This window comes from Protopterus annectens, chromosome 13.part0 (genome assembly GCF_019279795.1).
Source record: "Protopterus annectens isolate FY-2018-M chromosome 13.part0, PAN1.0, whole genome shotgun sequence".
NCBI lineage: Eukaryota > Metazoa > Chordata > Ceratodontiformes > Protopteridae > Protopterus > Protopterus annectens.
Genome location: NC_056747.1, coordinates 98,561,608 through 98,574,681, shown reverse-complemented (window position 1 = coordinate 98,574,681; position 13,074 = coordinate 98,561,608). Strand labels below are relative to the sequence as shown.

Genomic DNA, 13,074 nt, shown 5'->3' with positions numbered 1-13,074 from the left:
TCAGTGCACCCAGTATAGCAGACAGAATGCAAGTAGCAGTCACTCATGTCAGAAACCAGCCTGGCTGTATATGAACACTAGTGCTGCAGACCCCCATCAGGACATGATGTGCTCTGTTCAAAAAGTAGCATGCATCTCCCCCCCCAAAAAAAGAAAAGAAAACATTAAGCACTCCAGAAGTGGTTTATTTGATATATCAGGTTTACTCAAGAAAGAGCTGCTGTTTAAATGCTGACTGCTGAGTTAGTTACAGGTAAACAGACCATTAATTAATTATCTATAGCATGCAATAATGTTAATTTCCATTTTGGCATTATGTCTAATAGTACAGATTCATATAGTTGTCCTGTTAAGGATATTGCATTCTACAAAATTCTTTAGCCAGCTTTCTTACTCTAGTATCATCAATTAAAAAGTTTTTTCTCTATGTCCCTACCCCACATATCTGTCAAGCGTCTGTTTCACTAACCCATTTGCTCCTCTCTTTAGTTAACAGTTGAGGCTCACTTGTCCCCTTCATGGGGTGAGAAAGCAATGACCCATTCATTCCCTTACAGAGGCAAAATTCAAGTAAAAAAGTGGTGCCATCATATGTTATGAAGTAGTATTTTTTGTTTTTCTTTCTTTTTTATTTTATGCACCTATAACCCTCACCTGGCAACTGTGACTTCCACAGTTGCTTGCACAAGATGCATGTTGTTTCCACACATGCTATGCACCCCGGTTATTCAGCTAGCTTGTAGTGCCAGCGCTGATGTTATTCTAAGCCCATAGACTGTATGCTGTATACCTTTCTCCAGTAGATTCCAGTACTGCAGTAGTCCAGACCATCATTCTCCCAGTAAGATGGGCAAGTAGACCACCATTCTCCCCTTCAGATGGGTGAGTAGACCACCGTTCTCCAGTCTGAGCTGGCATCAACTGCTCACTCTCACCCTCCAAATCCAATTAATGTAGCAGCCAAGTTGCAAAAAAATATGGGTCATCTGTTCCATTTTGATGCTTTTTAATGACATCAGGATCAAAGTCTGGAAGTTGGCATGGATACACTTAGGATGCTTATCTGTTTGATAAACAAAACAAGCAGATAACCATCACAGGGAAAAGAATGCTGCTGCTGTTTTACGTGTGTGTGTGTGTGTGTGTGTAAATGTGTATGTATGTATATATATATATATATATATATATATATATATATATATATATACATGCAAGCATATACCAAAGAGAGAAATTCACATACACACACACACTTTCTGTTACCACTGACTTTGGTAGGTAGATAGAATATGTAATGACAGTCTATTTGTTGGAGCAGGAGACAATGGACTTTGAGAACCCTAGTACAACTGAATTTTATCACTGCCTTATTGTGAGAAACAACACTAAACAATGATTAGATAGCAAATCCTTTGAAATCTAGGTTTCTATAGACACACACTCACATGGACTATATAGGTGTGTGTATATTTATGCATACATGCACACACAGAATGCAGACTACTGAGTTTCTTACAGGCCAGTGCCCAATGAATGAGGGAAGGGGGATATCATAATCCTGTTTTCAATTTTCCATATATTTTCCATCAATAGTGACTGCCAAGCAAATTGTCGGCTAGTATGGGTGTCTGCTGGTAGACAGACCATGCAATAACCATTGCAAGCTTTGAATGAAGACTTGATACCAAATAACAGAACTGTATAAATTCAGTAAAAACAGAATTATAATGCATAACTTTCTTCAAGTAAATGAGCGACAGAGACTTCATAGCATATTTCTGCCTTAGGTTTATGACAAGCGCTTGTTTCAGCAAATCTGCCCTGAAGATCCCTTTAGACATTAGCACACTGGGGTTTAGCTTTATTGGCCTGAATGTATCCATAAATATTTAAATAGAAAAAGTAAAAAATCATCGACATTCAGAAGCCATATAGCTGAAGCACTTGATGTCCTTAAGAGCTCATTTTCATATATATATATATATATATATATATATATATATATATATATATATATATATATATATATATACCATGGGCCTCTAACACAGGAGTTTTAAGTTAGCATACAGTGAAAACTCTAGCCTGGCTATTTTTTCTTGTGGTTTTCACTAATTGGTTTGTCTGTGTGACCTTTTTACTCTTTGGTTTGCATACTGAACAGAAGGGGACACAAGTGTAAAGCTGTGTGACTTGAGCAGCATGTGGGACACTGACACAACTGTGACCATAGTTCTGCTACAATGCTTGGCAGTGTTATGTACCAGACCAGGAATCTCATTGTTGGAGTTGTCTATCAGCTGCTAAGATACACAGAGGACCACATTTTTTTTAAGGCCAACAGAGTGCAAAAGTCTCTTCTGTACTGCAGTACACATTACTGTACTGTTCATAATGACTCTCTACTTTGGCACTGAGGAGGTACAAATACCACACCTATGCTAAAGAAATGACCTTAACGGGGTGACTTTGCATCTATCAGTATTAATAGTTCCTGGTTCAGTTTCTAGCAAGGTGTGCGTCCTCAACAGCAGCAGCAGCAGGAAGGAATAGAAAATGAAAGGTATGCATTTCTTTCTTTGTTTACGTGAGGATATATGTAAGCAGGAAAAGGGTCCCACTTACCCCCCCCCCAGTTGTTCCTTAGCAGAATGCCACACAGTTAAATTCTGAGTCATTTGTACATACAAATAGAAATGCCGGTTCATTTAGAAAAACAGTTTTAATAGGCATCTTGATTTCCTATACGACAAATGCAATAAGTTGTACATGTTCTTGATTAAGGCATTTTAATTACATGTATGCTTTGCAAACCATTCACTGTGCATTTAGTCTTCTCTACTTAAACTGCCTTCTAATTAAAATCTCTGCCAGTCCTCACTCCTCCTCCCGCAGCATTACTAACCTGAGATACCAAAGCACTTGAGTGTGTATCTGATCCCTCTGACATTTCAGAGGAGTGAAAAAACTTTTTTTTAATTTTAGCTATTTAAATCAGTAGGTTGGACTACTAAAGCTCAACTCAACAATTAAGATAATAATGTACCATCAGAGTTGTGTTTCTTCAAACTATTCTCAGAAACAGGATTTTGGATTGCCTTTTGCATAACCCCAAATTTCAAGAGATATGGTACTCCTACAGCCAACCTCATGGCCACTACACTGACATCTTAAGGGAGAGGTCCCAAAATATTAAACTGTGTGTGACACTGGACAATCCAACATCAGTCAATGGGTTGCTGTATTGAATCCCCCTGACACTTCCTACTCCTTATGATTTATGTATAGCCTGGTTTGATTTCAAAACCTATACTCATCTTATCCTATCAGCATGTACTGCTGGGTTATATCATCACATCATTACTGGACAATCTTTCATATTTACTATTAGACTGACATCAGCAACATACAATACAGAAATATGTCTTTGTAGATGGAAGATTTCTGACCTACTTTTACTGTTCTTATACTGTCATGTTGGATTTTACGGTGTCTTTGGCAAATGATTCCCTGATTCTGTTTCCTTTCTGTATTATTTTCTCTTAGAAAAACATTAAGTTCATGACCCTCATATTTTATTTCCTGGAAACCTGTAATGAAAATGGTATTAGGAATAGCCATCTTCCATCCCAGGTATTCATTGTATTTTATTATAACCACTAGTTCCCACTGACACTACAGATCACCTTTTCAGGGGCTCCCAGTGTCATACAATATGAACACAGATGGTACTAAAATCCAGATGTTTGGTTCTGCAGTACCTTTGTTTCCTTTAATGTTGACTGTGTGCCACACTGATTCCTGCATTCAGTCATTCTTATATGCTACACTGTTTTATAAATACTATTCCTTGTACAGAGTGCCCTATATGCCACACCATTTCATGGATGCTTTACAGATGGCCTACTTTTTCTTATATGCCGCACTGCTACCTATATCCTTTCTTTCATGCATCACTCTTTCAGCGTATACTATATGATGAGCTGCTTCTCATACTCTGAGCAGTATCCTTTATACTAACTTCTCATAAGTATTTACCACCACTGCCTGTAGTATATTCCAAAATTATATGACATTCATACATTGTACTGCTTCATATATGCTGTATTACATCTCAATGTGCATCTTTGCAAAGTTTCTTTTCTTGCACTCATTTTCTATTAGTCCCTCACATGTCGTTTACTGTAAATAGTTATGGTCATCTGTTAAAGTTAAGTGACATATTACTTTAGTCATTCATTCATTCTATGTTGATCAGGTTAATCCCATTAGGCTAGTAGCCTCTTTTCAGTGGAGATCCAAGAAGGTATTTATACTACTATGGGAACATGGGCCAGGGCATTGAGAAACTTCCCCATCTTTGATAAGTGACGACATTATTTTTTGCATCCAGTTGAGCTACCACCAAGTCAAGCAGATGGGGCCTCATAGTTTAATGTCTCATCTGAAGGTCGGCATGCTTAGGAGTGCGGTCACCCTTCTTATACTGTACTGCAGTGTCAGCAATCAATCTACCAGCTGTGGGAATAGAACCACCAGCTTTCTGCACCAAAGACGAGTGTGTTTTGTACAAGCTTATTACTGTTTTCTGCTTTGTTGATATTACTGGCTATATATATATATATATATTAAATAATCTGTGTGTATGTATATACAAATATGCACAGTATTATAATCTGTACAATGTGCTTCCTTCTACACTTTATACTATTCCCTTTGTACTATGCTCTTGCCTATATATTGTAAAAATGCAATATGGCTAAGAGAAGGCGCTTATTCTTGTATATTACAGTAGTGTCATGCTGATAGTGTTCATTATGGTTACTCTACGATACAAGATAGCAAATAAGCAGTGCATCCAACATGTCCTGTACCAATATGTTGCAGTTCCCATATGATGCATGCACTGCCTTCTTATATGTTACGGTATTTCCTGTAGGCTGTGGTGCATCATATGTTGCACTGTTTCTTGTATGCTGCATTGGTTCTGTGTATTAGACTAAGAGCATGGGAATGCACGCATATGCATGTACATGCTCGTGTACACGTGAATGCAGTTTTCTACGTCTGCTTTTTTATTTCACCTTGTACACTATAATTTCTCCAAGACATTGGGAGTTCCAGTACCATGATGGGAATGGACCCCATTCCCAAGTGAAACTATGATTAAAGTTCATGAAATTAGTAGTGTTTCAATCTTTGATGTTAGCCAAAAGTACCCTTCACAGTATCCACAATGTGCCCAGAACTGTAACTTGTGAGCAAGGATGAATGAACTAAAAACAAGCAAAATGGAATAAGTCTTAGATATAAACTATCAGATTAATTAAAGTTCAGCTGTTCATTAGAAAAGGCAGTCAGGAAAGTTCAAGGCAACCTCAGAGATGGAGAGAGAGAGAGACATCAGAAACACAAAACAGGAAGTCCATCTGTACAGCCAGCTGGCAATACCACACCTGGATGAATTCAGACCATCCTGGAAACTCATCTTCTACAAGAATACTAACAGAAGAGAGGCAGAACAATCAAGTCAAATAGAAACGTTTGAGTATCTACATAAGATATCTTGCATACATAAATAAAGGAGGAATATTAGAATGCGACCACTGACATTTAACTCAACCATTAAGGATACCTGTAAAGGTATTTCTATAGGTCAAACAAGTAATGCTTTGGTATAGGTCTTCCATCACCAACTGATTACAAAACCACACGATCTTCAAACTACTGAAAAAAATCAATTTAAAAACCTTACACAATAAGCAATACAACTACCAGTGAAATCTGACTATGCCAATAAGAACAAAGGAAATATTTAGTGTTGTTTATATAAAATAATTTTGCAAATAGTGATAATTTTCATATTTCTGTAAAATCTTAAAACAAAAGTAATGCAAAGAATTTCCTGGTGCATTAAAGCTCATAACTACATTAATAAGCTTTGTTGCTACTCTGTGCATTGCTTGAATGGCTAAAGAAATTGGTTGATCATAAAGTAATGAAAACTTAATAATTATCCCATTTATTGTGGCTTATACAATCTAGTTTATGGCTTAGTATCTAATGAATGCCATTTCTGTAATAATTAGTTTACAATGATCGGTTCTGCTGTTTATACTTAGTGACATTTGTAGTTATGTGTTTATGGACATTTATTTGCATTGAGTTTATGGCCGCATTTTGCAAAACAGGACAAGGTAGAACCATTGCAAGAAGAAAAAAAATATAGCTCCTGTGGAGGCAGATCCAAGTACCACAGGGAAGTGAATATCTTACAAGGACAGCGTATTTCAGAAAAGGTGGCATTTGGGAACAAGATCTAATTAAACGATAGAACAAAAAGGTATCCAAACTAATGTTATAAAACATTTTTTACGCAGAGAGTGCTAATGATACATGGAAATTCATGAAGAGACAGGGGAATCAAACTGTAAATGAATTGACCACCACATGACAGAGATATAACACAACTCTAGAAGGATTTAAGTGGTACAATGCTGTTTAGCTAGGAACTGAAATTTATCCGCAAATTAGAAACATGAGCAAACTACTTGGCCACAGATCTTTATCTACTGGTAGTATATGTGTTTCAGTGTAGTGAAAGTAGAGATGTTTTGAGCTAAGGGCTGGTGATAGCTACAGGTGCAAGCTCTGACAAGATTATTTCCATACGTTTGAGCCTGATATTTTGTATTAATGAACCTGTCACAAATAATATCCCAACATTTTGAGAATACAAGCAGATAGTCCCCTATACTGAATGTGTGGTGGCAAACAATGCCGTATCCTTTGTAGTTTGCATTGTTTCACATCATAAGTTATTGATGCCCATGTCAGAAGATGCTGAGGTTGTGTTATGCCAAGTGTTGTAACTTATTTACTTTAAAAAACACAATTCCAGTAAAATCTAAATATTCCTATCAACAATTTAAGAAAAATCACAATCCGATGTGAATAGCAATGACATAGTACATGGAGCAGTGTAATTATAATCCAAGTTTGGGAAAAAGAACTTTGCCAAGCACCTCTCTGATGTAAGAAAAGTGCCAACACCAATAAACGATACTCCAACAGTTGTAAAACAAAAAAGCACAGAGTCCCAGATGGCAGTAGTGCTTCCAGTAGGTTTAATCCTCCAGTAACACACAAACAGGTTAAAAAACAAGATAAAAGTACTGTCACGCACCAATAGTAAAAACTAACAAAATAAGCAACAGAAAAAAACATAAGTAAAGCGCTTTTCGTCTAGATTGTATCCGGACTTCTTCAGACAAGAAACCAACATTAAAATCAAGTTTAAATAACCTCCCATTCTAGTGGTAACCTATTAGAGCTTAGTATCCTTCCTTTGAAATTCTTAAAGCCATAGTTACCTTCGCTCAAAATGAGCGGATGTTGTCTATAAAGTCATATAAATTATTTAAACGTCACCATAAATATTCAAACACATATATGCTACCCTGGTGAGCTGCATCCCATTCCTATTTTATGTTAGATTATCCAGTAATTGTGTAAACATGCACGCCATCAACAATAAATAAACAATTAAAATAAAAAGTTGTCTAACATTGTAAAAAGCCATATGGTAACGGAGCTACTCATCAGAAATCTCTCCGTGTATATGTTATACAGTTGTTGGACTAACCTTTTTAGTTAACATGAAGTTAAAACACAATAGCTAATAAAAAGTGTTTATAATAATATGTCATTATTATACTAACCTGTTTGTGTGTTATTGGAGGATTAAACCTACTAGAAGCACTACTGCCGTCTGGGGCTCTGTGCTTTTTTGTTTTACAACTGTAAGAAAAGTGCCAAACAAAGTTCTATGAAGCACCCTCCAGAGCTGCTCATGCTAGAGTATAATGGCCTGCAGTGCTGGCCATCATTAAACAGTGGCAAGAAGCTGAAATAGCTTTAAAATCTATTAGACTGCTGTTTCTCACTCTTGCCTGCGCGCACACACACACACACACACACACACACACACACACACACACACACACACACACACACACACACACACACACAGTGTGGCAAAGAGATGTGTCTAACTACTTTTAAAGCTTTTCATTCCTCCGAGGTACCCTTCACTTCTCCTCTCTGTCTGTGGCAAAGCTTTAAAACACTTCATACCCTCCTACCTCTATTTTTTTCTGTAACTACAGTAGATAAGCTCCATGCACTACAAAGAATTATAAATTGGGTCTCTGATCATAACTTAGTTATGTGCTCTTGACATAGAATTCTCAAACACACAACTTTGAATGACAAGACAGCCAGTCATAACTGTCCATGTTAATAGTTATGCAATAATGTGACCATTTTAAAATTTATAACTGAATACTGTGGAGGCTTACACAACCCCCTGTTTCTCCAGTATGTGCACAAGGCAATGATGCAACTCAAATTTTTGTAGAAACAAACCTAGCACTAATTGATTCCTTTATGCATACTTTACCTCAAAATGTAGTTTTGTCTTCCTTAAAAAATTAGTTTTCTAAAACTTTTCAAAACTCACCTGCAAACACTGCAGAATGTCTTACAACCAAGATAACAGAATGGAAGTCCATGGTGCTACACTGTGGAAATAAAGTTTGTTTTTATTTATTTTTGCTTGCTTTTTTATTTACTGGGTAGTCTCATTCTAAATGCACATTGACTTCTACAATTATTATTATCCAACAAAGCACAGTGCAAGATTACATGTGACAATGATGTTTTTTAAGGTTGTGAGAAAGAGCACTATAAACCTGATTGAGATCAATGTGTAGCTAGCAGCAGCAGCAGGTATGTTAAGTACAGCAACAGTTAAGACAGACAAAGGGGGCAGGAGCTGGTAAACTAGCATAGATGATCATCCACCAGACTAAAGAATGGACAAGAAAGAAAATGAGGTTTGAGGAACAGAGTAAAACTCAAGAGGATGTGAATCTTCCAGGGCAATGACATTGTGGAGCACTGGGATGGGCTGTGACTGCAACCCAGGAAACAGGGGTTCACTTAGAGGCTGTGGCACTGGAGGAACGAAGAGGCTTGAAGGGTCATGGCCCACTCACCTCTTCCTGCAGGCATGGCTAAATTTGCATCCACTCAGACCTCGACTCATGTGATTTACTTTCCTTTATGTAATGTAGTTCAGGGAGACAATTCAGGAACACACTGCAGTGATTTCCCTGACAGAGACAAGGAAAAAAAAAACACTTCAATGCTTCAAGGGTAGTGTTCGGTCTGCTTGAATGCAGCAGTCCTTGCAGGAGCAAGGGGATGGTTGTTGTGGTCAGTTCAGTGCACATAACCTTCGCTCATGCTCAGCCAAGTGTGTGCTGGGATATTAAGACGAAAGAAAGAAAAACTGTTCACCACTCTTGGGGCTGCCTAAATGGTGGACTCTCCTACCAAACGTTTGCCCCAGTGATGAGAAACAAGTGGACCAACTCTTCAGGAGCCGAGTAATGATAAGCAGGGGGTGCAGGCAAAATGAGCAAAAACAACATCTTTCACGGGAAGAATGGGAGATTTCAAGCCCCATGTTAAAGAGGATGATGATGATTAAAGTCTTGGACCATGAAGCATCAAGGTATCTGGAACAAGACTGTACCAGAGAGGATAGCTTTCATCCAAAGGGTGTCTTGGATGCCTGGGTAAGGGCACCATTAGCCAGCAAGGATCATGCTACCCTGTAGCTTAACATAAGAGGAGAGGTAACAATAAAAACACAAAGATGTTAGTGTGGGGATTATACTATGCTAATGGTGAAGACAGGGATGAATTAGGAGACAGAGCAAAATGAGGGAGTAAAAAGGCTGTGGGAATGAGCCACAGATGGTGTACTTATATTTATAGACAATAGTGCAAGGAAGAAGTTACAAAAAAAACAATGTGACTGCAATAGATAGTGATTAGGGCACAAATTCAGGATTCCATGAAACAGGGGCATACAGTGCAAGCAGACGAAGCAAGACAAAAAAGGATGATAAGAGCAGCAAAAGCTAAAGCGGAAATGGAGTCAACAGAATAGTCCAAGAATAGAAGTGCGGGCCTTTTTATCTATATAATGTAAAGGAGGAATGGCGGCAGGGACAAAACTGACCATATGGATCAAAGTCAGGAGGGAGATCATAGAATATGGTAAAAATCTGTAAGGGAAGCAGCTTTGGTCACAAGGTACCTGCTGCTAGGTTAGGAAATGCACATCTTGTGCCAGTTTCCTTCCTGAAATTGCACAGCATTCAGTGCGCAAGAAAAGGTCATTATAATGCAAATTAATATGCTTTCCTAACTAATGCAACACAGCAGGTTTGATTTTTAAAATTAGATCTAGATGACCTCTAATTCTGACTCCAACCCGTGTGATTGCCTTTATCTAATGTACTTCAGGGAGCCAATTCAGAAACACAGCACAATGCATAACCCCTTTTTCTAGCAGATCTGTGCAATGTTAGGGAATGTTACAACACAATGAAGACTTCAAGTAGCAGTTGTCTTGTTGGATATTGCAGCAAGCAAATACAGCAGTCTGCCAGCACAGATAATATAAATTAGCCATATTCTTTGCCCTCGACCTACAGATCATGATTGGTATAGCACAGCAGAATGATTCAAAGAAAAGCTGTGTTGTCCTATTTTGCGAAAGCAATTAAACTTTAGAGCAGATTCATGTTGTGCACATTTTGCAGCAGTGTGTGTGTGTGTGTGTGACCTCGCACATGTAAGCATACCTTAATGTCTATGCTGGAGAAACAATGCAGTTCTACAGTAGGCATTTGATTCAGAGACATGTGAATGAGTCACTTATGAACTTTTGCTTAATGCAATTTTAGCATGTCTCTGAATCACTGTAACACTTCTAGAGCTCATTAGCAAAGCACTAGTACAGTTTCTGTAATATCTTCTCTGAATACCTTCCATTATTTTTGCCCTTCTTGTTTGTGTTTGATAGGGTATAATGATTTGTAATCTATTTTGCAACAGATTGCATAATGTGTGTACAACTTTGTGGTTTTATTTTATTTTAGGATGTTTTACTCTAGTCATCATGCAAGCACATGTTAATTATATATTCATATTTTTACACAGCATATGCTAAAAGAGAAGACACTGGTATTAGAAGTTGAGCTGTCTAGAAGTTTGAACGAAACCTCCAAAATGAATCAAACAAACAGCATACTAAATGGTAAGACATCGTCAGCCATACCAGAATACTTTGCTGCAATTAAACATACAAAATTAAAGAAAAGTGGTTTTAAAATGTGTTTAGTGACAATTACTTCTTCTTGCAGTGCTGAGTAATTTCTTAGTTTCATTCACCGACTGCCTAGCCCAAAGCTCAACAGAGTAAGGGTACCATCTGATATCTGGTTCTGCTTCACTTATCACCCCATATTAGAAATGCACCAAGCTGGTTTGAAGGGACATAGCCAAGATTTTTGAAATTGTCAGTCAATTTTACAGTGACTTACAAAAGACTGCTACAATGACAGTCTTAGGCAAAAACATTTTAACCATTCAGGTGCTCATGGGGAATGTCTAAACAAAAGATGGTTAACAAGGAATGTATACCTTACTTAAAACCATGGCAGCTACATGCCAGGGGTGCTAGCTTATGCTCTGGCACACTTCATTGCACACATTTAAAAATGAGTACTTAGTGTCATGCAGTATGCATGCCTAGGAAAATTCTTATTGGTTGGATAAGATTTCTTGAGTTTAAACATGCACTTACTATTACACAGAATATTAGCCTTCAGCAAGGATGTATGAACAGTAACCATGCCTTTAGAACAGGTCAGGTCTACAGAACATTGAATAAACAGAACCACAAAATAGACATAACTGGAGTACTATGAAGTACATCAGGAATCTACCTTTAAGTCCATCCAGCACATTTATTCTGTAAAGTCAAAGATTTACCAGATTAATCACTGCACCACTGGGCGGCGCACTGGTGCAATGGTTAACTTTGTCACCTCACAGCGAGAGGGTCTCCAGTTTGATTCTCAGCTGGGATGCTTTCGGTGTGGAGTCTGCATTTCCTCCCTGTGTTCACGTGGGTTTCCTCCGGATACACCGGTTTCTGCCCACATTCTAAAGACATGTATCTGGAGCATTTCTACCCAGCCTCTGCTGAAAATAGGCTGTGTCCTAGTCGGACTTTCCCAGTCAACAAATGTTAAATAAAATAAGAATAAAATTTAGGCAAAAGATGAACATGTCTTTCAAAGGGACAGTTGTTCCTGTATTCCATATACCTCACCATCTTATTAAAACAAGTCCAAGGTCAGACAGCAGTGAGACAAAAGAGCAACTCCCTTCCCTATAATGCTATGACTTTGCAGTGATTATAATGAAGTAACAGGAGTCAGGTGGAATACAGTAGTCTACATCGGGGGGGGGGGACTTCACTTCCTAAAACATTACATTTTAAAACATGCTATATTGTTTAATCGTTGCTGTCACAGTGGTTCGACGTTCATTAATGCTATAATTTCTTCAAGTAAATATTCTGTCTTTTGATCACAATGTCATAAGCGCTAACTTTTAAATGGGTTCAAAATGGGCTGTTCATTTTGTTTTTACTTGAGCGCAGTTCCCGGATGCTATGTTGTACGGCTTTTTCTTCAATATCTGTTGTAGTGATATGGGTTGAAGTTGTTCTAAAGTTGTCTTTTGTGTGTACTCCAAGACAACAGTGCCAAGAGAGAGAGATTTTTTTGAATAATTTTGCTTTCATCGAGCTGATATAAACATGAGATTAAGACGTACAAAATCCTTGTTTTAGATAGGTAGATACAGAGTTGCACAAAACTCATATTTAACTTAAGTACACATTTTGTGTTTCTGTGTATTCAATTTAATGGGTTTCATGCTTCACTGTACCATCCTACTACAGTTTCTGTATTTCAACAGTACATAGTAGGCCCAGTTTCAAGAACTGTGGTTTGAGTTATTGTCATGAACCCTAAGGAGTTCCTCTCCCTTTTTAATCCATTGCATTGAGCCAACACTTGGTCATCTCTCTCCAGTTTTTAGAAACACTGTTCAAACCTGTCTGCATGTATTCTTTTTTTCTTC

General features: G+C 37.8%; 1 protein-coding gene across 1 annotated transcript in view; it reads left to right on the top strand.

Moving 5' to 3' along the window:
* The window catches only part of LOC122817618, a 39,581-nt gene that overhangs the window by 1,150 nt on the left and 25,357 nt on the right, over positions 1 to 13,074 (top strand). The window contains exon 2 of the mRNA XM_044090663.1: positions 11,080 to 11,176. Within this exon, the coding sequence (XP_043946598.1) occupies positions 11,080 to 11,176 (97 nt within the window). The remainder of the gene's footprint in view (positions 1 to 11,079; positions 11,177 to 13,074) is intronic.